This window comes from Protopterus annectens, chromosome 13.part0 (assembly GCF_019279795.1).
Source record: "Protopterus annectens isolate FY-2018-M chromosome 13.part0, PAN1.0, whole genome shotgun sequence".
NCBI lineage: Eukaryota > Metazoa > Chordata > Ceratodontiformes > Protopteridae > Protopterus > Protopterus annectens.
Genome location: NC_056747.1, coordinates 580,107,306 through 580,134,026, shown reverse-complemented (window position 1 = coordinate 580,134,026; position 26,721 = coordinate 580,107,306). Strand labels below are relative to the sequence as shown.

The 26,721-nt window shown below is 40.3% G+C and overlaps 1 protein-coding gene across 1 annotated transcript in view; it reads left to right on the top strand.

Moving 5' to 3' along the window:
• NCBP3 (nuclear cap binding subunit 3) overlaps positions 1 to 26,721 on the top strand; it is a 1,620,559-nt gene that overhangs the window by 1,089,795 nt on the left and 504,043 nt on the right. The window contains exon 10 of the mRNA XM_044054866.1: positions 23,902 to 24,171. Coding sequence (XP_043910801.1) covers positions 23,902 to 24,171 — 270 coding nt within the window. The remainder of the gene's footprint in view (positions 1 to 23,901; positions 24,172 to 26,721) is intronic.

Genomic DNA, 26,721 nt, shown 5'->3' with positions numbered 1-26,721 from the left:
AAAAACCCTTCTCTTGGCTATAACTTCAGCAAGGAGGGTTTCAGAGCTGCAAGCTTTGATGGCCGTTGAGCCTTTTCTTATTTTCCATGCAGATAGTGTCTCTGAGGACTAATTCCCTCCTTTATGCCTATGGTGCCTTCCAGCCTGACTCTTAATCAGTCCATACACCTTCCTACCTTCTTTCCTAATCCTCACAATAGAGGTGAAAGGATCCTACATTCTCTTGATGTGCACAGCCAGCTCGGGTTTTACCTGGACAGGACTTAGGACCTTCGGAAATCAGCACAGTTATTGGACAGTTTTGCCCCTGGAGCCCAAGGCAAGGCTATTTCTAAGCAAACCATTTCTAAATGGATTGCACATTGCATTACTTTTTTTATTCCTTTCATGGCAAAGCTCCGCCTCAAGGGGTTAGGATCCACTCTACTAGAGCGGCTTCCACTTCTGCAGCCTTTCCTAAGGAGTGTCCTACTAAAGACATTTTGGAGGCTGCCAACATGGTCTTCTGTTCGCACTTTCACAAAGCATTATAATTTGCCTCTGTTTTCCAAAGCCATGGCGGGGTTTGCCACTGTAGTGTTGCAGGGCATTATCTCCAACCCTTGATGCTGTTGGTTCCTCCCCCCTTTTTTCTCTTGGCTTTGGCAATCAACCCATTTGTTAGGACTGCAACAGTGAAACACGTACATTGTACAGTTGTGTACACTTACCATAAATGTAGATGTTCGTGTGTAGTCACTGTTACAGTCCTGGTTTCCCTCCCTCCTTTCCCCTTTTTGTGGTCCCCTCCGATTCTCTTTTCCTGAGGTACAGGCTTAATTTGTCAAATTGGTTTTTGGTGTAAGCCTTATTTTCTGGGGGCTCCTGACTTATGGCAAGAAAGACTGAGGAAGTGACGTCGGCTGCCTCCTTTTGTATCGGTCGCCCTGACATCCTTTACAACTGACTGCAACCGATGTCATTTGTACTTACCTTTGGTATTCTGGCCAACTGAGGGCTACCAGGAGCCAGATAACCCATTTGTTTAGGACTGCAACAGTGAATACACTTGAACGTCAACATTTATGGTAAGTGTACACATCTGTACTTTATTCACCATCAAACAAAATGTTTTGACTTGACACACAGTTTCCTGTTTTGGAAGTTTTGACAAATAAAACTAAAAAGCATTTTAATGCAGGTGTTTGTGAGGAAAGAGTTGCAACATAAATATGTACAGAGTGACTTAGTTGAGTACTTTATTTGAACTATACTGCATTTAGTTATGTATTGAAGATTTTGTCTATTTTAACTGAAAAAAATGGAGGACCTTACCTCATACTTTTTTTTTCTAAATGTCTTAACCATTGTGGCTTTATTTCTCTTAAGTATTGTACCCAGTTACAGATATTGAAAGTAATAACATTTACATTGCTAGGAGGCACATCATCTGTGTCCCAAACACCCAGGGCTTTTCTGACACTCATAATGTTCAGATTTCCTCCTGTCAGTCACAGGTAAATTGCTGTCATTTCAGCACTTAAAGAAAAAAATGATTCTTAAGAAATGTAAAGTCCCTAACTCCCCAAAAGTGTTTTTAGAGCAAAAAGGTGATGAAGGGCCATCACTGCAACATTTTTGTGTGTAGTGCAAATCTTTATCTTTATCATGTCCAAGTACAAAGCTGATGAATCTAAAACTGCAGATTACCCTACTGACACAGCAGCATGAACTTGTAAAAATAAGTCATTATTAAAGAAGTTTCACATAAGCATTCCCATCTGTATAATTGTGCTGCTGTAGGTTTATGTAAGATTAGAGAACTCCTAACTTAGATGCGTTTGATAGCTCTCTCTAGACTGCTGGTGGACCTGCTGCTTCCACTGTTCCAATAAAGCCTGTCAGATGGCAACTAACAATTCAGTTATGCAAAAATACACACACTGCAAAACTGAAAACCAGATCAGCATTACACAAGTATCTCACAGTAAAAGGTAGTGATGTTCATAGTGTTTCACTCTTGCAGTCATTACTATTGGGTTTTCCTGCTGGCAGGCTACCCTCAGTCGGCCAGAATTCCAAAGTCTAGGTCCGGCGTTGGTTGCTGTCGCCTCTTCCCTGACGTCAGTGCGCCAGGGGTATAAAAGATGCAGCCGACATCATTTTCTTCAGTCTTTCTTGCCGCGCGGTGCCCGAAGCAAAAGCAGTTTGCAAGTGCCGTTCAGCCGACTCCTGAGATTTTCAAATCCGAATTTCAGAACCGAAGTCTTCATTAAAGCTAAGTACCCCGTTGGGGAAACTTTTTTCTTGCTCCAGACCGATGTCAGAAAAAGTTAACAATTGTATTTCTTGTGGGAAGCAAATACCTCATAAGGATTTTCACTCTTACTGTATTCCATGCCTAGGCCCTGATCACAACGTTGCTAGCTGTCGGTTTTGTGCTAGATTTAATCAACGCACTATCAAGCGTCGGTTCGATTTTGCATTTCATTGCTTTGGCCAAAGATTTAATTATATAATGCCATCAGAACAGCCGACAACCGGAGTTTACAAAAAACACAAGGACAAGGATAGGCATCAAGGTCCATAACCGACGACGAAGCCTATATAAAAACCCCGCTGCTGACCCAGAAACTATATCTCAGGGTCCCAAGGGGGTTAAAGCTTCCACTGCAAAAAACCCTGTCCCCTCTGATAGGGATTCTAGGGCTCTAGACAGATGGGGGAAAAAAGTTTGCACTTCTGCCACCCTGGCTGTAAGGGCTTTACATTGTCAGTTTCATATGCTTAAATGTCAGCAATATTTAATGTCACTGCTTAAACAGAAAATGTTGACAAATACTGAATGTTCAGAGAACAAGGAATTGCAGGATTTATTGCATGCAACTGAACAAGTGGGAAAGCATACTTTGCAGTGTGATTATGATTCACTGGAGGCCTCTTGCAGGGCCGCTGTTACAGGTTCTGTTATTAGAAGGCATGCTTGGTTAAAAGAACAGAATCTGCCTGATCATGTTAAAGCACAATTATTAGATGCATCATTACAGCATGATACTTTGTTTGGTACTAAAGCAGAAGAGGTATTGAAAAAATGGAGGATAAAGCAAAATCCATGCAGACAGTCAAGGATTTCTTACAGGTACAGCCACCCAGGTTTAGCAGGAACTGGCCTTCTAAAAATTGGTCCTTTCCCGTCTCAGACAGACCACAAAGAGGCAGATACAGGTGTCCCAGAGGCAGATCTCAGCCCCAAGGCTCATACAGGCCTAAACAATGGGGTGCTCTTACCTCCAAAAGCGGAGAAGACAAATCGCAACCTTACAGGAAACCGTCCCAATGACTTTCTTGTACCAGTTCCAAGAAGTTTTCTTTTGACAGCCCCCTTAGGGGGAAAACTAGCACTTTTTTCATCAAATTGGCAAATGGTTACCCAAGACAAATGGGTCCTGAACATAGTGTCCCAAGGCTACAGGTTCCATTTTCACACTCTACCAAGGTCAAAGAGCATGCCAGACCTGCAACACAATCAATGGGCAGAGGCACAAAAGCAAATCACAGTCCTCATGGACATGAGGGCCATTCAGCAAGTACCACAACAATAGCAGGGGCAAGGATTTTACTCCAGACTTTTCATAGTACCCAGGAAGGACAAAACCTGGAGACCAATTCTGGACCTGTCTATACTAAATACGTTTCTGGAAGTTCTAAAATTCAAGATGTTGACTCTACAGCAGCTACTGCCCATGCTGGGCAAGAGGGCTTGGCTCGTAACTTTGGACATAAAAGAGGCATACCTGCATGTCCCAGTCAGACAATCTTGCAGAAGATACCTCAGATTCATAGCTGACTCAATGCATTACCAATTCTCTGCACTGCCCCTTGGCTTATCTACTGCGCCCAGGGTCTTCACCAAATGCCTGGTACCAGTAATTGCGTTTTGCAGTCAAAAAGGAATTCAAATATATCCCTACTTGGACGACTGCCTAATTCAAGCAGAGAACAAAGACACTCTTCTAAATCTGGCGTTTGTAAAAAGATTACTAATTGGCCTAGGGTACACAGTAAACGAAAAGAAAGCAAAACTAGTGCCCTCTCAAGAGGTAATATTCCTGGGCGCAAGCTTAAATACAACTGCCCAGATGGCTTATCTCATGCCAGACAAGCAAAAACAACTGACTACTTACTTCAAGAAATTGGCAACAAAAACCCACTTATCTGCAAGGAAAATCCTGCAGGCCTTGGGTTTCATGGCATCCTGCGTTCTACTAATTCCATATGCCAGACTGCATATGAGGAAACTACAATGGTATCTGAACAGTGTTTGGACACAGCATTGCCACAGCCTGGAGACAGTAATTGCACTCATTCCCTGCCAACAACAGGAGTTTCGATGGTGGGCAGAAGCCTGTCACCACAACAAGGGTCTGCCATTCAGTTTACCCACAGGCAGACAGGCACTGACAATGGATGCATATGGCAGGAAAATGTATTCAAGGCACATGGCCTGCAAACCAGATGCATCTGCACATCAATCAAAAAGAGATGCTAGCTGTTCAAAATGCCCTGACAGCTTTCAAGGACCTGCTTCATCCAGGTCAGTTACTGATAAAGGCAGACAACACTATGGTCATGTGGTACATAAACAAGCAGAGAGGTACGCATTCCTACCCCCTCTGCAGACAAGCAATGACCTTATGGGACACAGCATTGGCTTTTCAAGTTCACCTGCAAGCACAATTCCTGCCAGGAAAAACAAATACTCTGGCAGACGAACTAAGCAGAAACCACATGGATCCCCAAGAATGGAAAATGGATCCACAAGTCTTCAGCATGAGAATAAGGAAATGGGGATGCCCAGACATAGATCTATTTGCCTCCCCTCACAACTGTCAATTGCAGAGATTTTGCCCAAGGATTTATCACAAGCAAGCATGGAAAGTGGACACCCTATCATTCAGCTGGAAAAATCTAACAGTATATGCTTTTCCCCCACTGCCTCTCCTTCCCAGAGTACTCCTAAAGGTCAGACAAGAGAAGCCAAAAATGATACTGATTGCACTAGACTGTCCACGCCAGCACTGGTACCCAATCTGAAAGAGCTTGTCTCATGGTCCAGCATGGATATTGCCTCAAACTTCTCACTTGCTGACCCAACAGAACAATCAGATCCTGCACAGCCAACTCAGGACCTTAAGTCTGGCAGCATGGCAGATAATGTAGCCATTCAGAACATTCCTCTTTCAAAAGCTGTTATGGATGTTATCTTGGAGGCCAGGAGGCCCAGTACCAGAAAATCTTTTGCAGAAAAATGGAAGAGATTCTGTGCTTAGAACCAGGAAAAAGGCATTGACACGTCTGTGCCAAATATTCCTCAGATTTTACAATACCTAACAGAGATGCTGAACAAAGGCCTTTCTTTCTCATCAATTAAGATTCATGCCTCTGCCATTTCAGCACATTACAATACGGAACCACCTATCTTTTCTCATCCTTTAATAAGGCAGTACCTCAGAGGGGCCAAAAACATTAGGCCTCCAAGGAGAGCACCAATTCCTGCCTGGGACCTCAATTATGTTTTGGAAAAATTCTTTCTGCCTCCTTTCAAGCCAGCATCAACAGCAAATATAAAATTCTTATCCTGGAAAACAGCTCTGCTCCTAGCAATAACCTCTGCAAGGCGAGTCTCGGAGTTACAAGCACTCATGGCTGTGGAACCTTTCATCTTTTTTCATCCAGACAGGGTTTCCTAAGGACAAACCCTACATTTATGCCTAAGGTGGTGGCCTGTGTGGCCCTCAACCAAACCATTCACTTGCCTACCTTTTACCCAAATCCACAGAACAAGGGTGAGAAAATTCTGCATTCTTTGGAAATACACAGGCAGTTGCGCTTCTACTTGGACAGAACTAAAGCTTTCAGAAAGACCAAGCGGCTTTTAGTGTCATATGCTGCAGGATCACAAGGAAAGGCTATCTTAAAACAGACCATTTCTAAATGGATAGGCCATTGCATCCGTTTCTGTTATTTCCAACATGGCAAATCAGTGCCTAAGGGCATTAGGCCTCATTCCACCAGAGCAGCAGCCACTTCAGCAGCCTTCCTCAGAGGATTACCAACCAAAGATATCTTAGAGGCTGCAACTTGGAGTTCAGTGCACACCTTTACAAAGCACTACCACTTGCCTCTCTACTCTAAGTCCAGAGCAGGCTTCGCCACTGCAGTTCTGCAGGGCCTCATAGCCTCTCCTAATCCAATTTAGCCCAGCCACCCATCCTCAGCTTTGGGATTCTACCCAAGAGTATTCACTGCAACAGTGAAACACGATGAACATAGTACAGTTGTGTACCTAACATAAATGTAGATGTTCAAGTGTATTCACTGTTGCAGTCCAGGTTACCCATCCACCATCCCCCTTCTCTTTGCTGGGACTTTTCTGCGCTTCTCTATCCTATACGACCTTTTTGGTGTATTTGCTTGTAGATGAAGGAAATGTTATTTTTGTGCATGCATTTCTTATTTATATATTTTTCAGCCTACCTATTTGGGGCACCTGACATCTGGGGCAAGAAAAACTGAAGAAAATGGCGTCGGCTGCATCTTTTATATCCCTGGTGCACTGACGTCAGGGAAGAGGCGACAGCAACCGACACCGGACCTAGACTTTGGAATTCTGGCCGACTGAGGGTAGCCTGCCAGCAGGATAACCCACTTGTAATGACTGCAACAGTGAATACACTCGAACATCTACATTTATGGTAGGTACACAACTGTACTTTTTGGGGTATGGAACACCCCACCATACCACCCTACACTTAAACCTGCAATGCTGCATGAGATTGTGATTTAGTGCAAGGCAAAGTATTTACTAATCTTCTTTCGAGATCCATTCTATCCATTTAGGATAGGCTGATGAAGGCAGCACATCTTCTTGGCACCCTTAGGACTTTCACAAGCTTTTATGTACTCCATTTGCTTCCTTAATGCATCATATTTCCCTGTTTTCTCTATATCTTGTTTGCCATGGACAGTGTTGGATGGGTGATCCCATGTTTACATGTCAGTTTGTCAAGAGGTAACTTTCAGGGTGATTTTCTGTACATAGCTGTTAGGAAAGTGGAAGTTTTTTTCCCAAAAGCTCTTTAGTCTTTGAGCTAAACTTTGGTTGTCCATAAACTTCAGCCCATTTGGTTACTGCCTAATACAGTACTTGCTGAATATTGGTTTCCATCAGACATTTGTATTGGATTTTTTTTCTTTAGAAATGGATAAAGATAAAGGGGATTAGGCCTCCCAAGGTGTGTATCTTGTGTGTCCACGCCCACAGGATACACATGTTGTTTTCAACGCAAGAATCTAAGGCACACCACGACTATAAAAGCGAACCGTTTTTTAAAAGAAAAAGGAACTGATATAAAAAAAATAATAAAATCGATTCAACTCAGTGCTTCCATATTTATCCAAATGCTTCATCAGACTGTTAACAGTAGATAGATTTCCACAGTTAAATAGCAGCTCCTTTACTCACTAACCAGTCACTATACGTAGCTGTATTTAAAGTGATCTCACGTGTAAAGACTAATTACATAATGTAAAAAGAAATGCAAGAACGTATTATATAGCACAGTTGTAAATACTCAATACTGCATGGCGTGAGCAAATTACATAGAAAAAAAAATATATATATATATATATATATATATATATATATATATGAATAAATATCTTCATAAAAATAAGTGAATAAATAAAATATTAAAAAAAAAATAAAAAATCCAACACGTTTAAATGTTGTAGACAAATCTAAAAATCCACTTATATAAAAACATTTATATGAGTATGTATGAATATATTCGATAAATTAATTTCATAAAATGCTCAAGCCATACAAAATACCTGATAACTGACTCCATCTAATAGCAGCAATCAAACTCTAAATATGCAGGTGCTGACATGACGGACCAAAAATCAGATATCTAAGAATGTACATTTTATAGCCGTTAATGTTTCTGATTCCTAGCTATAAGGAAAGGCTTTAATGAAGTCCTATCATTCAAGCCAGAGGATCTGTCAGCTTGTAGCCTCATAATCCATCTGGCTTCCCTTTGCTGTGTGTAGTTCCTATGGTCTCCTAATCTGTGGTTCTTCAATATTAATTCTATGACAGGGAACTTAAAACTGTGTTTAGTGCCATAAGTGACGACGTGTTTTGCTAAAGCATTACTGTCATCTTCTCTATTAATGGCATAGACGTGTTCTCTAACACGTTCACGTAGGGTCCTATTTGTTTTCCCTACTTAAAAAAAATCTGAATTCTACACAGACTGCAAGGTAGACCAAGTCACGAGTTTTACAATCGGCATACAAATCAAACTTATACCTCCGTCCAGTGTCTGGATGAATAAAATGATCACTGTTGGGCATATAACTACATTGATTGCATGCTCTACAGGCAAAAGTCCCTTTTCTGTCTGAAAGACTCTTGTTGTGATTTAACATTTTCATAGCACAGTAATCGATTTAGAGATTTAGTATTCCTATAAGTGAACCTTAGAGAAAATCCTACTAACTGTTGTAATTCTGTGTCAGCTGTAAGAATGTTCCAGTTCTTAAAAAAAAATGTTTCTAATCTTAACATTGTTTGTGTATGGTATTACTACCTTGCTCAATGCCTCACCATTATCTGATCTAATAGTGGAACTATGTCTTGCATTACTCCTTCATATATAGGGTTTCCCTGATGTGGTTTTGTTCACCTTATCGTTTTGATGTAGCATCGCTATTTCACCTGATTTGTATCCTCTGTCATAGAACTCTTTATGTAGCATATCTATCATTTCCTTAAACCTAGTATCGTCACTGGTGAGTCTGGAGACACTTAGGGTTTGGCTTTTCACTATATTGTTATTCATACCAGCAAAGAATGTTGATGTTACTGACTGTTTGGTAGACTTGAAAATGTTTACGAGAAATGTTAATTTGAAATTGATTTTTGGTGACACGAAGAGTGATAATGTTTTCAAGAAACCTTCTACCTATGTTCCACAGACACATCCACTGGTAGAATCTTTTGAGAAGGCATGTGAAAGGGATTTATTAAAACTTTATAATGATAATAGCAATAAAATGTGACTTTTATAATATAATGAAAATGAACAGAAAGCTCTTAAAAGGCTACAAGAGAACAGTGATATAGTGATTAGGTCTGCTGATAAAGGTGGAGCTGTAGTCATTTTAGACACTAGTATGTATGAATCAAAAATGCAAAGTCTTTTAGATGATAAGGACAGATATGCAGCTATTAATTTCACACAATTGAATAGGGTTATAAATGGTGGACAAGATGAGTTATATGATTTATTTCTTTGCAATGTCATTGATTTTGACCTTTATAAATATTTTCTCATTGAGAGACCTACAGTCCCCACCTTCAGAGGACTACCCAAAGTCCACAAAAATATAAAAAAAATATTGAGAGTCCAATGAGACCAATTGTCTCGAGCAAAGGGTGGCTAACTGAGACGGTATCAGTATATTTAGAGAAACAACTTAGGAAGGTGGTGGAACAGACACCTACTGTCATCAGAGATGCACAGCATTTTCTATAAAATCTCACTGATTATAGGCCCTCAGAGATGGATGGAGAACCAGATTACATGGTGACACTCTGTTACTTCATTGTTCACCTCCATCCCTAATGACACAGGCGTATGGAGTACATGAGACTTTTCTTGATTGAAAAGAATATGTGGAGAGATTTGATAGTGAGATGTGCTATGTTAATGGATATAGTTTTGAAGAATAACGTTTTTGTATATAATCAATATTTTTTGCAGCAGAAAGGAGTGGACATGGGTACTCCATGTGCCAACTCCTACGCTAACTTAGTTATGGCTTACTGGGAGCACACTTGCATCTTACGGAGTGCATACTGTTAGATTCTTCAAGCATTTTGTAGATGATATTTATTTAATCTGGAGGGATAATGTAGAAACACTTCAAGAATTTATAGAGTATATTAATGGGACAACAGACTTTCTATCCTTTACAGGAAAATGGTCCGTCGACCTTATAGAATTTTTGGATGTTCTGTTGTTGAAAGAAGGGAATAACATACAGACACAATTGTACAGGAAGGAATGCAGGAAGACACCCTCCTGCACCTCACCAATATGCACCCCCCCCCCCAAGTCTATAACAATATAGTGAAGAGCCAAACCCTTAGAGTTTCCAGACTCACCAGTGATGATGCTAGGTTTAAGGAAACAATAGATATGTTACATAAAGAGTTCTATGACCAAGGATACAAATCAAGTGAAATAGCCATGCTACATTAAGACGATAAGGTGAATAGAACCACATCAGGGAAACCCTATATATGCAGGAGTAATGGAAGCTATAGTTCCACTAATTAGATCAGGTAATGGTGAGGCATTGAGTAAGGTAGTAATACCATATACTAACAACAATGTTAAGATTAGAAACATTTTCTTTAAGAATTGGAACATTCTTACAGCTGACACAAAATTACAACAGTTAGTAGGAGTTTTCTCCAAGGTTCACTTATAGGAATACTAAATCTCTAAAACAATTACTGTGCTATGAAAATGTTAAATCACAACAGAGTCTTTCAGACAGGAAAGGGACTTCTGCCTGTAGAGCATGCAATCAATGTAGTTGTATGTCCAACAGTGATAATTTTATCCATCCAGACACTGGACAGAGGTATAAGTTTGATTTGTATGCTGATTGTAAAACTCGTAACTTAGTCTACCTTGCAGTCTGCTTAGAATACAGATTTTATTATATAGGGAAAACAAACAGGACCCTATGTGAACGTGTTAGAGAACATGTCTATGCCATTAATAGAGAAGATGACAGTAATGCTTTAGCAAAACACGTCATCACTTATGGCACTAAACATAGTTTTAAGTTCACGGTCATAGAATTAATATGGAAGAACCGTAGACCATAGGAACTACACAGAGCAAAGGGAATCCAGGTGGATTATGAGGCTACAAGCTGATAGATCCTCTGGCTTGAATGATAGGATTTCATTAAAGCCTTTCCGTATAGCTAGGAATCAGAAACATTAATGGCTATAAAATGTACATTCTTAGATAATTGATTTTTTGGTCTATCATGTCAGCACCTGCATATTCAGAGTTTGATTGCTGCTATTAGAGTCAGTTATCAGGTATTTTGTATGGCTTGAGCATTTTATGAAATTAACTAATCTAATATATTAATTCATGCTCATATAAATGTTTTTATATAAGTGGATTTTTAGTTTAATTTGTCTACAACATTTAAACGTGTTGGATTTTTTAATATTTTATTTATTCACTTATTTTTATGAAGATATTTATTCATATATATATATATATATATTTTCTATGTAATTTGCTCACACCATGTAGTATTGAGTATTTACAACTGTGCTATATAATATGTTCTTGCATTTCTTTTTACATTAATTGTGTAATTAGTCTTTCATGTGAGATCACTTTAAATACAGCTACGTATAGTGACTGGTTAGTGAGTAAAGGAGCTGCTATTTAACTGTGAAAATCTGTCTACTGTTAACAGTCTGATGAAGCATTTGGATAAATGTAAAAGCGCTGAGTTGAATTGATTTTGTTTTTTATGTCAGTTCCTTTTTCTTTTAATAAACTATTAGCTTTTATAGTCATGGTGTGCCTCAGCGAGTCTTGTGTTGGATATATATTTTTGTGCTTTATTTGGGGCACTTTACCCTTGGCAGTGGTTTTGTTTTTACTTAATACACGTGATGTTTGCTTGTATGGGTATGGATGGATCATTTTTAAAGCACTATGTGATATTTGCAGGAATTTTAGCAGCAGAAATTCAGGAACACAGACTGGTATTGAAAGTGTTCCTTCATATGACAAGAAGAAAAGTGAAGGGCAGAGGAGGAAGGTGGATTGGGAAATTAGTCTAAGCCACATTCCCAAAAGGTTGCTAGGTCAGATCCCTCTCCGTCCAGGTCAGTTGCCTCACCTATGTTAGAGTAGCCCCCAATTGTTGCGGCCCCTTAGCTTGAGGTCTCAGTCATTCTGGAGCCCACTCCAAGGAGAGGACTTGAGTATTTCCTAATAAAACAACAAAAAGAAAAAAAGTGTACAGTTCGCCATTTATATATTAACCCTCTGGCGCCTTGCACAAGTCCTCTCTGAGATAAGTCATCATCTTTGTCAGGCTTAATGGTATCATGACACTATAAAAAAAGAGATCATCTTCAGACACTTCTACATGGCAAACATATTTCTGAGTGTAGAAAACCTACACAAAATTCCCAGTAGTCCCCCCCCCCCCCCCACAAATGTATCTAGCTGAGATAGCTGATACATTCACCTCTTGACTTTTGCCAGCACTTAAAAACAAGTGCATAGAAAAGGTCAGTATCTGTGCAACTTAAATGTAATGATAAATTCAAGGATAAAGCTCTAAAGCAGAACTCCTATATTAATAATAGAAGGAAAATGCAGAACTAAAAGCCAGATCACACTAAAACATGCATCAAGGAACTTTACAGCAGTATACGAAAATGTAAAGTGTAGTATGAGCTTAAAATTACTTCAGATACCAAAGAAAACTACAGATCCTACTTTCAATTATGTCAGATGGTTATTCTTCTAACAGTAAAATGTTACACTTTCCAGTTGCAAAGTTAGATCAGTATATTAGCAGATAAATTTAGTGCTAACTTTACCCCACTTACTCATTATCAATCCCACTATCCTTGAAAATTTAGTTTCCTCTAAATTGACTTGGAACAAGTCTTAGAATCCTTGTCAAAGGCTAAAAATACATCTGATGTCAGTCTATATTTATCCTTGACTTTTGGGGCTCTGTTCCGATTCTCGGTACTGGCTCAGCCTTTACTTAGTTTGCACAAGCCAAAAACTCTTACACTAAGACTTTACCCCATAATGCCCCTCTCCATATTACTTCAGGTCTCGTTTGCCGCAAGATGCATTGACCAGATGTCCTTCTATTCCTATGTTGCAGTATTCTTGGTGTGGGATTTCCTGCCTTCAGGCAACCCCATACCTCTGCTCCTATACAAAAGCTTCAGCTTGACTGTTGCAGCTGTGTGGGACGTCACACATAGGGCCATAAACCAGGGACCCTATGTGTGACATCTGCACGCACAGTCCTCAGAACCTTTCAGCCACAGACAACTTTGCATCGTACGATCATTCTCCAGACATCTAATCGACTATAGATAAGTAACCCATTGGGTTTTTTTTGCATTTCTAATATTTTACCGATCTTTTGCATTGCTTAGGCTTGGTTGTTGTAGCTTTCAGCTGATGTCAGGTAAAAGGGGAAAGTGCCAGTGTGGGCCCCAGATTCCCCATAAGGACGCCCATGACAAATGCGTTTTCTGCTTAGGTCGGGAACACGGCCATAACGCCTGCCCTCTTTGTAAATCTTTGTGCCTAAGACCTTACGTAGCTGTCTGGCAGCTCTAAACCTTTACTTAGAACACCAGCACCTCAAACGGCTGGCTCTCAGGATGGATCCTGCTTCGGATGCCGCCCAAGAACCTCGGCGTAAGAAGGCCAAGATGCTTAGGCCTTCATCGCCTGCCACTTCGCACCCGGACACCCCGCCAACTGCCGATATAAGTGTTGAGCGTTCGGCAGATCTGTCACCTCCATCGTCCTCCCTCGTGGAGGCCGCTGCACAGCCGACGTCCGGCACGTCCACGGAGCTTTCTCAGACACCGACGCCTGTCTGTGTTTAGGGGGAACCAGATTTGGGGGTTCCTTTGACCGGGATCCAGACCTCAAATACAGCTGCTGCCAAACCCAGCTCTAGACCTACTCCAACCAAAAAGAAGCAGAAAACTAAACATATTTCACCTGCTTCTGAAGCCCCTCCAAAACTGGAGGCCTTCCCCTCCTCTCTTATGCAGGCCTTTATGGCCCTTAGGCCTTTTGCCTCACCCACAGCTACATTGCCTCTGCTAAGCCCTAGGCCTACCTCTGCTTCTTCTATTCCTATGGCTCCCCTCCCTGAGGTAGAAGAACGTGAATCTACCTACTCTTCCACTGCTGAATCCATCTTGTATGCATCCCAGATTCTTCTACCAAGGAATATTACTCTCCTGATGATTCTGTGGAAGGGGATTCTCCACCTGAAGACATTACATTTGGTGAAACCATCACCAAAATGAAAGACTGCTTCAAATGGGATACTTCCCAGATGACAGAAACCCAAAAAAGATACTTTGAACTGCTGCAAGTGGAGTCTACTTCCACTTCAGCTGTTTCCCCTGTTCTTCCTGCATACTTAGATGCATTTTCTGCAGCCTCTAGAACTCCTGACTCACAGCCTCCTGCACCTAAGCACCCAGACCGCTTTTACAAGGTGCCAGAGGAACAAAAATTTCTCATAAAGCCACCTTTAGCAGACCTGGCATGATTGCCACTGCCCCTGATAAACTGTCTAGGTTGTTACCTTTTGCCTCCCTATTGCCCACAGATAAAGATAGCAAATCCTTGGATAGGATAGGCAAGAAGGTGTACACTTCCTCCACTTTGGCCTTCAGAGCCATTAACTGTCAAACACACATGACCAAGTATGCCCTGGACTTGGTATCCCAAGCCACCTCTATGTTGACTTCTATTCCTGACAGTCCCATTAAAATGGATATCTCCTCCAAATTATCCTTAGCCCTACAAGTGGCTAGACACTCTATAAGATGCAGCTATGATGCTGCAGAAGCTTCTGCTTGCTCTGCAGCATCAACATCTGTCCTTGGGAGATATTCTTGGTGTAGACTATAAAATTTGCCGGAGGACTTCAGGTCCAAAATCTTGGATGCTCCCCTGGATCACAACTTTCTCTTTGTAAAGCAATCTGCAGACCTATTTAAGAATCTGCAAGAAAAAAAGCAAAGAGTTACAGGATGTACCATCTCCTGGTATCCCCTATACCCAAATTTTATAGGAACTACTCAGCTAAGACTACCTTTGTTAGGCGTAACCCACATTCTGCTGCCTCCTCAAGACTCAGAAAAGGAACTAGAAGACATTCCTCATCCTGCCCCACTGGCCCACATCTTCAACCTAGACAGCCCTTTCAGGACAGGGGTGGTCCCAATAATGCTTGACTGCCTTGCCTCATCTGCCCTTCTCAGCTCGCCTTACCCACTGTTTCCCCTTCTGGCAGAAAATCTCCACAGACCAATGGGTCTTAACCATTATTCAAAAAGGATACTTCCTAGCCTGGAAACACCCCCCCCCCCCGGAAAGGCATTCCATTTCCCCAAAAAAAACAATGCCATCTCCTTCCACAAATTCTGTCAGACCTACAACAAGGCACAATAGAGCCTGTTCCCAAAGGGCAAGAAGGAAAGGGATTCTACTCCCATCTGTTCGTGGTCCCTCGAAAGGACAGCCCCTGGAGAACCATTTTGAATCTGTCCTTCCTAAACCTTTATCTGCAGGTACCATACTTCAAAATGCTGTCACTACCCACTCTCTTGCCCCTCATACCCTCAAATGCTTTCATGGTCACCTTGGACCTAAAAGATGCTTACTTGCACGTTCTTATCAGGGCCTTACACAGACGTTTTTTGCATTTCTCTGGCCCATCCTCGCACTTCCAAATTACGACCTTGACCTTTGGCTTATCCACTGCCCCAAGAGTGTTTACAAAGTGCCTAGCTCCAGCCATTGCCTTCTGCAGGACCCAAGGAATCCAGATTTACCCATATCTGGACGACATCTTGGCAAAATCAGAAGATTCCTTCTCAAGAAATATACACTTCACTGTGTCTCTTCTACAAAGCCTAGGGTTCACCCCAAACCTCAAGAAGTCCTCCCTGAACCTAGACAAGGACAAGATATTCCTAGGTTGCAGAATCAATACAGACCGAATGAAAGCCTTTCTCCCACAGGACAAGGTTGTATCTGTAGCTTCCCACTTCCAGGAAGTCTTGTTCTCCCAGACAGTCACTGCAAGGCAATTCCTTAGACTCCTGGGATTGATGGCAGCAGCCATCCCCATGCTACCATTGGCCAGAATGCATACGCAAAAACTGCAGTGGTCCCTAAAAAATATCTGGTCACAACACCAGAATCACTTGGAACAAGTTATTCCCCTTCTTCCCTGTTTAAGGAAGGAAATCATTTGGTGCATCAAACAAGTACAGCTAAACCCGGGCCTTCCACTGCAACCCCCCCAACCCACACAAATATTGCATACAGATGCCTCAGACTCAGGTTGGGGAGCCACCTTGCCCTCTTACAGAGTCTAAGCCCAATGGCAACCTCCCATGAAAACCAAACACATCAATGTAAAGGAGAAGACAGTAGTTCTTTTAGCTCAGCAAACCTTCCTACCCCTACTGCTAACAGGTCCTCTTCTGATAGTGATGGACAATACCGCTGTAACGGGGTACATCAACAAACAAGGAGGTACCAAGGCATACCAATTGTGCAGGCTAGCCCAACTAATTTGGGACCTGGCATCCCAGCACAACATATCCCTGTAAGCCAGCTACATCCCTTTGCAGGACAAGCAAGCAGACCTCCTGAGCAGAACATCCTCTCCACAACACGAATGGATGCTGGACAGGACGATTTTCCTAGACATAGTCCACCAGTGGGGCACTCCACAAGTAGACCTGTTTGCCTCCCCCCAGAACAGGCAACTGCAGACCTTCTGCACAAAGACTTACTCCCCCCAAACCTGGAGAGTAGATGCCTTCAGTTTCAACTGGGAGGGAAAGTTCTTGTAAGCATTCCCCCTTCCCTTTGATTCAGAAAGTCCTTCTGAAAATCAGGAAGGACAAACCAAAAATCTTGCTAGTGACTCCCTACTGGCCAAGGTAGCACTGGATGTTCTTCATGTTTCACTGTTGCAGTCATTACATTTGGATAATGTGCTGGCAGGTTGCCCTCAGTCGGCCTGATTAAGAAAGTCTTGGATCCTGCGTCAGTTGCTGTCCCTTCTTCCATGACGTCAGGTCGTCAGGGGTATAAAACATGTAGCCGACGCCATTTTCATCAGTCTTTCTTGCCGCGCGGTGCCTGAAGCAGAAGCAGTTCACAAGTGCCGGTCAGCCGACTCCTGAAATTTTCGGTTTTCGAGTTTCAGAACCGAAGTCTTCAAACTAAAGCTAAGTACCCCGTTGGGGAAACTTTTTCTTGCTCCTTACCGATGTCAGTAAAAGTTGATAATTGTATTACTTGTGGGAAGCAAATACCTCATAAGGATTTTCATTTGTACTGTATTCCTTCCCTAGGCCCTGACCACAACGTGCCTTGCTGTCGGTTTTCTGCTAAGTTTAATCAACGCACTATTAAGCGTTGGTATATTTTTGCATCTAAATATTTTGGCTCAAGATTTAACTTTTCAGAAATGTTGGTTAGCAATTAGACTACCGGAATACACAAAAAATGCAAAGAAAGAGACATACCGTTGAGGTCCAAAACCAGCGACAAAGCTTCTCCTAAGCCAGTTGCCGGTTCGCCGGTACTCATTGAGGCACTTTCGCAGCCCCTGATACCCGCTACTTTTGATTCGCAGGCCTTTACTGAGACCCATTCAGAGTCCGGTATGCCGTGAGACACTTTAAGTATTGAACCCGTGGATGTCTCTACCTTAGATTTTAAAAAAGCAACAAAGGTACTGGAGAACTTGAACGAAAGGTTTAATTACATGAAGCGCTTTTCGTCCAGTACAATGACTGGACTTCATCAGACAAATTACAAAAATAATAAATGTCCTTTTATACTCTGTTAAAAACATAATTAACTAATTACTCAAATCAATTACACATTTTCAGCTAGGTATTAAGTACTGGATAACCAAAAAGCAGCCTTAAAGGTGTAAAAACCTAAAAACAGACAAGTAAATATCTCACATTGTTGATCCTGTAAACAACCAGCATATATAAGAATTGTATAAACTATAAGGTTCATATTCATAAAAGAATCTGGCAGTATACAAATATTAACAATTAATTCAGCTTATAATTCAAATACTTTCTTAAAAAATATATATTTTTATAGACAAATATACACACAATTTATACATATTTAATAATTTATGAAATTAAAACATTTATTTTGCTGTTTAATAGTTATTAAAAATCGCACAAACCAAAAGTTAGTTCGTAGTTATAATTAAACCTACATTCATTCATACTAATATATAAAAACTATATCAAGTTGCTACATCAAGAACAAGTAATAGTAAATCAAGAAGAATTCACATATACAACAATAAGTGTACTTCAAAAGGTAGTCATCATCTATTTAAACTTCTTAGTTTCAAAAGGCAAGAAATTGAACAAATGTCGTTTAAACCTGGGTAATGATATGAATTTAATCTAAATTGCCATAGGAGTTCTAATTTTTCTAACAGCCGATTATTTGGGCCACCTCTTAATTTAGGTACAACTGTATCCAAACTGGCGTTCACCAAACAAGTAACAAGAGAAAAAAAGTAAGCTTACGCCACTACTATGCAAATCTTGGGAACCGGCAACTTGTAACTCCTTCCAAACAATGTGTCCAAGGTACCATCAAATAAAAGCAGCAGCCGTAAAGTGAAAAGCACACTTTAATCCAATGTAAAAACGAACTCGAACAGCATGAAAAGTTAAGCACACTTTAATCCAATATAAAAACGAACTCGAACAGCATGAAAAGTTAAGCGCTTTCACCTGTACACATCACAGGCTTCATCAGAACTAACAAACATTTCAGTTAACTGCCATTTAAATCACCTTTTTGGCACCAAACAGTACTCGCTAATTTAAAGAAACAATGTACCCAAACAAATTTTTATGTGTTTAACATTGCTATTTTCTTAAAACTGATCAATTCATCAATACATAGTAAATAAATATGTTAACGATAATAAAAAACTGCATATGAATATTAACTAAATATGTATAATGTATATATATAAAAAAATGACTAACACTACATATTATACAATAATATATAACTATATAGATGTCAAACAATAATTGTGTGTTAATAATCACATAAAAATGCTTTAAAATGCTTTAAAAATGCTTTAAAAATAACTTTAAAGAATCCTTTAAAAATATCCTTTAAAAATATATTAATCAATTAAATGTGACTGTCAGTTTCATATGCTCAAATATCAGCAGTACTTAAATGTCTTTGTTAAAACAAAAAATGTTGACAAATTCTGAATGTTTTGAGAACAAAGAATTGCAGGATTTATTGCATGCAGCTGAACAAGTGGGAAAACATACTTTGCAATGTGGTTATGATTCACTGGAGGCCTCGTGCAGGGCCGCAGTTACAGATTCTGTTATTAGAAGGCATGCTTTGTTAAAGGAACAGAATCTGCCTGATCATGTTAAAGCAAAATTATTGGATGCTCCATTACAGCATGATACTGTGTTTGGTGTTAAGGCAGTAGAGGTGTTGAAGAAAATGGAGGATAAAGCTAAATCTATGCAGACATTAAAGGATTTCTTACAGGTACAGCCTCCCAGATATAGCAGGAACTGGCCTTCTAAGAATTGGTCCTTTCCAGTGGCAGACAGGCCACAAAGAGGCAGATTCAAACGCCCCAGGGCTCATACAGGCCCAAACAATGGGGTGCTTCTACCTCCAAAAGCGGAGAAGACAAGTCACAGTCTTATAGGAAACAGTCCCAGTGACTTCCCTCTGCAAATGCCAAGCACTTATCTTTTGGCAGCTCCCTTAGGGAGAAAGTTAGCACTTTTTTCACAAAATTGGCACAGGATCACCTAGGACAAATGGGTCTTAAATATAGTCTCTCAGGGCTACAGGTTCCACTTTCACACCCTTCCAAAGGCAAAAGGTATGCCAGACCTGCCACACAATCAATGGGCAGAGGCACAAAAAAAAGTTTCATCTCTCATGGACATGAGGGCTATTCAGCCAGTGCCACAACAAGAGCAGGGACAAGGATTTTACTCAAGACTTTTCTTAGTACCAAGAAAGGACAAAGCCTGGAGACCAATTCTGGACCTGTCTATTCTAAACACTTTTCTGGACGTTCCAAAATTCAAAATGTTGACTCTGCAGCAGCTTCTGCCAATGCTGGGCAAGAAGGCTTGGCTTGTAACTTTGGACCTCAAAGAGGCATACCTGCATGTCCCAATCAGACAATCTTGCAGAAGATACCTCAGATTCATAGCTGGCTCAATGCACTACCAGTTCTCTGCACTGCCCTTTGGCTTATCTACTGTGCCTAGAAAATGCCTGGCACCAGTAATAGCATTTTGCAGACAAAGAGGAATTCAAATATTTCCCTACTTGGACGACTGCCTTATTCATGCAGAGACCAAAGACATTCTACTAAAGCATCTGGCGTTCGTAAAAAGATTGCTAATTTGCCTAGGGTACACAGTAAACAAAAAGAAATCAAAACTAATACCCTCTCAAGAGATAATATTCCTGGGTGCAAGCTTAAATACAACTGCCCAGATGGCTTATCTCACGCCAGACAAACAAAGGCAACTGACTTCTTACTTTGAAAACATGGCAACAAAGACCCAGTTATCTGCAAGAAAAATTATGCAGGCTCTGGGCTACATGGCATCCTGCATTCTACTAATTCCATATGCAAGACTGCGTATGAGGAAACTACAATGGTATCTAAAAAGTGTTTGGACTCAACATTGCCACAGCCTGGAAACATTAATTACTCTCATTCCCTGTCTGCAACAGGAGTTTCGATGGTGGGCACAGGCCTGTCACCACAACAGGGGACAGACATTCACTTTACCCACAGCCAGGCAGACATTAACAACAGATGCTTCAGATTATGCCTGGGGGGCACACATGGCAGGAAAATGTATTCAGGGCACATGGCCCACAAGCCAAATGCATCTTCATATCAATCAAAAAGAGATTGCTAGCTGTACAGAATGCACTGACAGCCTTCAAGGACCTACTTCATCCAGGACAACTGCTGATAAAGACTGACAGTACATTGACTTATCAAGTACACCTGCAAGCACAATTCCTGCCAGGAAGGACAAATACCTTGGCAGACGAACTAAGCAGAAACTTCATGGATCCTCACGAGTGGAAACTAGATCCACAAATCTTCAGAATGATAACAGGGAAATGGGGATGCCCAGACATAGATCTATTTGCCTCCCCTCACAACTGCCAGCTACAAAGATTCTGCACTCGGACTTATCACGAAAAAGCATGGAAAGTGGACACCCTTTCATTCAGCTGGAAAGGCCTCTCAGTATATGCCTTCCCTCCTTTGTCTCTCCTCCCCAAGGTACTCCTAAAGGTCAGACAAGAGAAGCCAAAAGTGATCCTGATTGCCCCAGACTGGCCATGCTAGCACTGGTACCCAATACTAAAGAGCTTGTCTCAAGGCCCAGCTTGGACATTACCTCAAATTCCTCATTTGCTGACCCAACAAAACGATCAGATCCTACACAGCCAACTCAGAACCCTAAGTCTGGCTGCATGGCGGATAATGTAACCATTCAGAACACACCTCTCTCTAAAGCAGTTATGGATGTTATTTTGGAGGCCAGGAGGCCCAGCACCAGAAAATCTTATGCAGAAAAATGGAATACATTCTGTGCTTGGAACCAGGCACAAGGAATTGACATGCTTGTTCCAAATATTCCTCAGATTTTACAATTCCTAACTGAGATGCTGGACAAAGGCCTATCCTTCTCATCAATTAAGATCCATGCCTCTGCCATTTCAGCTCATTACAATACGGACCCACCTATTTTCTCTCATCCACTGCTAAGGCAGTATCTCAGAGGGGCCAAAAACATAAGACCTCCAAGGAGAGCTCCAATACCTGCATGGGACCTCAATTTTGTCTTGGAAAAACTCTCACTACCTCCTTTTGAGCCAGCCAGTACAGTGGAGATAGAATACTTATCCTGGAAAACAGTTCTTCTCCTAGCAATAACTTCAGCAAGAAGAGTCTCAGAATTACAGGCACTAATGGCTGTGGAACCTTTTTATTATTTTCCATCCGGACAGGGTTTCTCTAAGGACAAACCCAACATTTATGCCTAAGGTAGTGTCCAGTGTGGCCTTAACCAAACCATACATTTGCCTACCTTTTATCCAAACCGCAGAATAAGGGGGAGAAACTTCTGCATTCTTTGGACATACACAGACCGCTACGCTTTTACTTGGACAAGACTAAAGCTTTCAGAAAGACGGAGCAACTGTTAGTGGCATATGCTGCAGGATCGCAAGGGAAAGCTATTTCATAGCAGACTATTTCAAAATGGATAGGCCACTGCATTCATTTCTGCTATTCACAACATGGCAAATCAGTACCTAAGGGCATTAGGCCACATTCTACCAGAGCAGCAGCCACTTCAGCAGCCTTCCTCAGAGGAGTACCAACCAAGGACATTTTGGAGGCTGCTACCTGGACTTCAGTGCACACTTTCACAAAGCACTACCACTTACCTCTTTACTCTAGATCCAGAGCAGGCTTTGCCACTGCAGTTCTGCAGGGCCTCATAGCCACTCCTAATTCTATTTAGGCCCAGCCACCCAACCTCAGCTTTGGGATTCAACCCAAGTGTAATGACTGCAACAGTGAAACACGATGAACATAGTACAGTTGTGTACCTACCATAAATGTAGATGTTCGAGTGTATTCACTGTTGCAGTCCAGGTTACCCACCCACCATCCCCCTTTCATTGCTAGGACTTATCTGTACTTCCCTATTCTATACAACCTATGTGGTGTATTTGCTTGTAGATGAAGTTTATGTGCATGCTTTTTTATGATCAGAATTTTTTAGCCTACTCTTTTTGGGGGCACCTGACATCTGGGGCAAGAAAAACTGAAGAAAATGGCGTCGGCTACATCTTTTATACCCCTGGCGCACTGACATCAGAGAAGTGGCAACAGCAACTGACGCCAGACCAGGACTTTGGAATTCAGGTCGACTGCGGGTAGCCTGCCAGCAGGATAGCCCAAGTGTAATGACTGCAACAGTGAATACACTTGAACATCTACATTTATGGTAGGTACACAACTGTACTTTCTGAGGTGCATTGTTAATTTGAAAGTTAGAAGTTAGGTTATTATTCTCCCCATTCGGAGATAGTTGTTGGTTAGAAATTATAGCTGGAATCTGTGTAGACACAAATGAAACTTGTGAAAGGGACTCAACACGGGTTGCTAAATCGTCCAAACGTTTTGTCATTAAATTGATTAAGATGGTCAAATTGCCACTTTCATCTGTTGTAGCTTGTAAAGGTTCCCCTTCCGAACAATGGTCAACTCCAGATGCCATAGGAGCACAAACTGGTGAAAGACGAAAAAACAAAACTAAAAAAGCAACAAAGGTACTGGAGAACTTGAACGAAAGGTTTAATTACATGAAGCGCTTTTCGTCCAGTACAATGACTGGACTTCATGAGACAAATTACAAAAATAATAAATGTCCTTTTATACTCAGTTAAAAACATAATTAACGAATCACTCAAATCAATTAATCAATTACACATTTTCAACTAGGTATTATTAAGTACTAGATAACCAAAAAGCAGCCTTAAAGGTGTAAAAACCTAAAAACAGACAAGTAAATATCTCACATTGTTGAGCCTGTAAACGGCCAGCGTATATAACAATTATATAAACTATAAGCTTCATATTCATAAAAGAATCTGGCAGTATACAAATATTAACAATTAATTCAGCTTATAATTCAAATACTTTCTTAAAAAATATATTTTATATATATATATATATATATATATATATATATATATATATATATATATATATATATAATTTTGGAGTGGAGAGCATTTCTTACTTAGATGTATTATTGAAAAAAGATCTTACCTTGAAATGTTATACAGCCACAATTTTTAGAAAAGAAACGTATTCTAATACGTTTCTTCATTTTTCTAGTCTTCACCCACTTAGTCAAAAACGCTTGGTTATTAAAGAACAGTTTGTCCGAGCAGCCAGGATGACTATTAAGGATTGTGATTTTCAAGTCGAATGCGACCTTGTTATTAAAATGTTTACAATGAGAGGTTACCCTGAACCACTAGTACAAGATTTATTAGTTGAAGTTACACAGAAACGTGTAGTAGGAATTTACAAATCAATCCTACGCTTACCAGAAAATGTTGCAACTAAAATAGATTCACATAGTGAAAATAGTGGTAATGTTAGGTTTAGTAACTAACCCGGGAGTTACTCCAACTAATGTTAGTAGATATAACATTAGTTTTATTGTGACTTATAGTCTTGATGCAGCAGAGATTAAAAAGATTGTTATAAAAAATTGGAGTTTTTTAACTAATGATGTCCATTATGGAAAAAGTAGGGCCCTCTCCAAGAATAATTCTCAGAAAAGGAAATAATTTAAAACAACTATTAGAGAAACCTATCCCAATGTTATTTAGTAACCCGGGCATGTATAAGTGTGAATCTTGCAATACATGCAGATTCATAGCTACTGGCCAGAAATTTTCTATAGAAGGTACCACATATTTATTAAGAAAAGATTTAACTGTAACACTAAAATGGTGGTGTATTTAGACCCAGTGTTCTGTTGCCCAGTTTAGTATGTAGGGAAGACTGAGAGAAAATTTAAAGAACGTGTTTATGAACACCTGTATGCAATGAAGAAAAGTAAAATAGAAAACACTTTAGCTAGACATACTATTAACTACCCCTCACACAGTTTTAATTTTAGGATTATAGATCAGGTTGTACCTAAATTAAGGGGTGGTCCAAATAATTGGCTGTTAGAAAAATTAGAACTCTTATGGCAATTTAGATTAAATTCATATCATTACCCAGGTTTGAACGACATTTGTTCAATTTCTTGCCTTTTGAAACTAAGAAGATTAAATAGATGATGACTACCTTTTGAAGTACACTTATTGTTGTATATGTGAATTCTTTTTGGTTTACTATTACTTGTTCTTGAGGTAGTAACTTGATATAGTTTTTACATGTTAGTATTACTCATAACTACTATGAACTAACTTTTGGTTTGCGCGATTTTTAATAACCGTTAAACAGCAAAATAAACGTTTTAATTTCATAAATTATTAAATATGTATAAATTATGTGCATACATGTATATAAAAATATATATTTTTTAAGAAAGTATTTGAATTATAAGCTGAATTAATTGTTAATATTTGTATATTGCCAGATTCTTTTATGAATATGAACCTTATAGTTTATATAATTCTTATATATGCTGGTCGTTTACAGGCTCAACAATGTGAGATATTTACTTGTCTGTTTTTAGGTTTTTACACCTTTAAGGCTGCTTTTTGGTTATCTAGTACTTAATACCTAGTTGAAAATATGTAATTGATTAATTGATTTGAGTGATTCGTTAATTATGTTTTTAACTGAGTATAAAAGGACATTTATTATTTTTGTAATTTAGTCCAGTCGTACTGGACAAAAAGCGCTTAATGTAATTAAACCTTTCGTTCAAGTTCTCCAGTACCTTTGTTGCTTTTTTAGATTTGTTTTTTCGTTTTTCACCAGTTTCTACTTTAGATTTTCTTTTGGAGAAACTTTGCATACCTTAAGGGAACACTTTCACTCTGAGAGTCAAGATTTCTCAGAATCTAAAAAGAGGCTTAGGAATTTCCTCCTCCTTCCTTAGCATAGGCCTTTGGCTATACCTCCTGTTCTAGACGTTGTTGATGTTTTCTCAGAATCCAGTATGGCTCCTGATTCCCTGCCTCCGGCTCCTAGTAAGCCAGACAGATATTACAGGGTTCCTGACACCCACAAATTCATTTTTAAAAACCCTACTGCTGACCCTGAAACCATTTCTCAGGGTCCCAAGGGCATTAAGGCTTCTGCTGCTAAAAATCCTACCCCTTCTAATAGAGACTCCAGGGCGCTGGATAGATGGGGTAAGAAGGTTTACACATCTGCAACCTTGGCAATCAGGGCTTTAAACTGTCAATTTCATATGCTTAAATATCAGCAGCATGTCATGGGCTTACTTTAACAGAAAATGATGTTGATTTCTGACTGTGTGGAAAATAAAGAGTTGCAGGATTTATTGCATTCAGCTGAACAAGTTGGAAAGCATACTTTGCAATGTGGTTTTGATTTCTTGGAGGCCTCTTGCAGGGCCGCTGTAACTGGATCTGTAATAAGAAGGCATGCTTGGCTCAAGGAGCAAAATCTGCTTGATCATGTTAAAGCAAAATTGTTGGATTCTCCTTTACAACAAGACAGTCTATTTGGTAATAAGGCAGAAGAAGTTTTGAAAAAGATGGAAGATAAAGCTAAATCTATGCAAACTGTAAAATATTTCCTACAAGTGCAGCCACCCAGGTTCAGTAGGCACTGGCCTACTAAGAATTGGTCCTTTCCAGTACCCACCAGAGCCACTCAGGTCAAACCCAGACACTCCAAAGGCTCCAGGTTTCAGTCACAAGGAACTACAGAACAAAACAATGGGGTGCTTCCACCTCCAAATCTGGAATTAGCAAGGCACCTTCCTATGATAAACAGTCTTGAGTGACTTTCCTCTGCAATCACCAAGCACTTATCTTTTGGCAGCCCCTTTGGGGGGGAAACTGGCACTTCATGCACAAAACTGGCAGCAAATTGCCCAGGACAAGTGGGTTTTAAATATAGTATCCCAGGGATACAGATTTCATTTCCACATATTGCCAATCCCAAACGGATGGCCAGGTCTGCCTCCAAATCAGTGGGCAGAGGCCCAGAAACAAG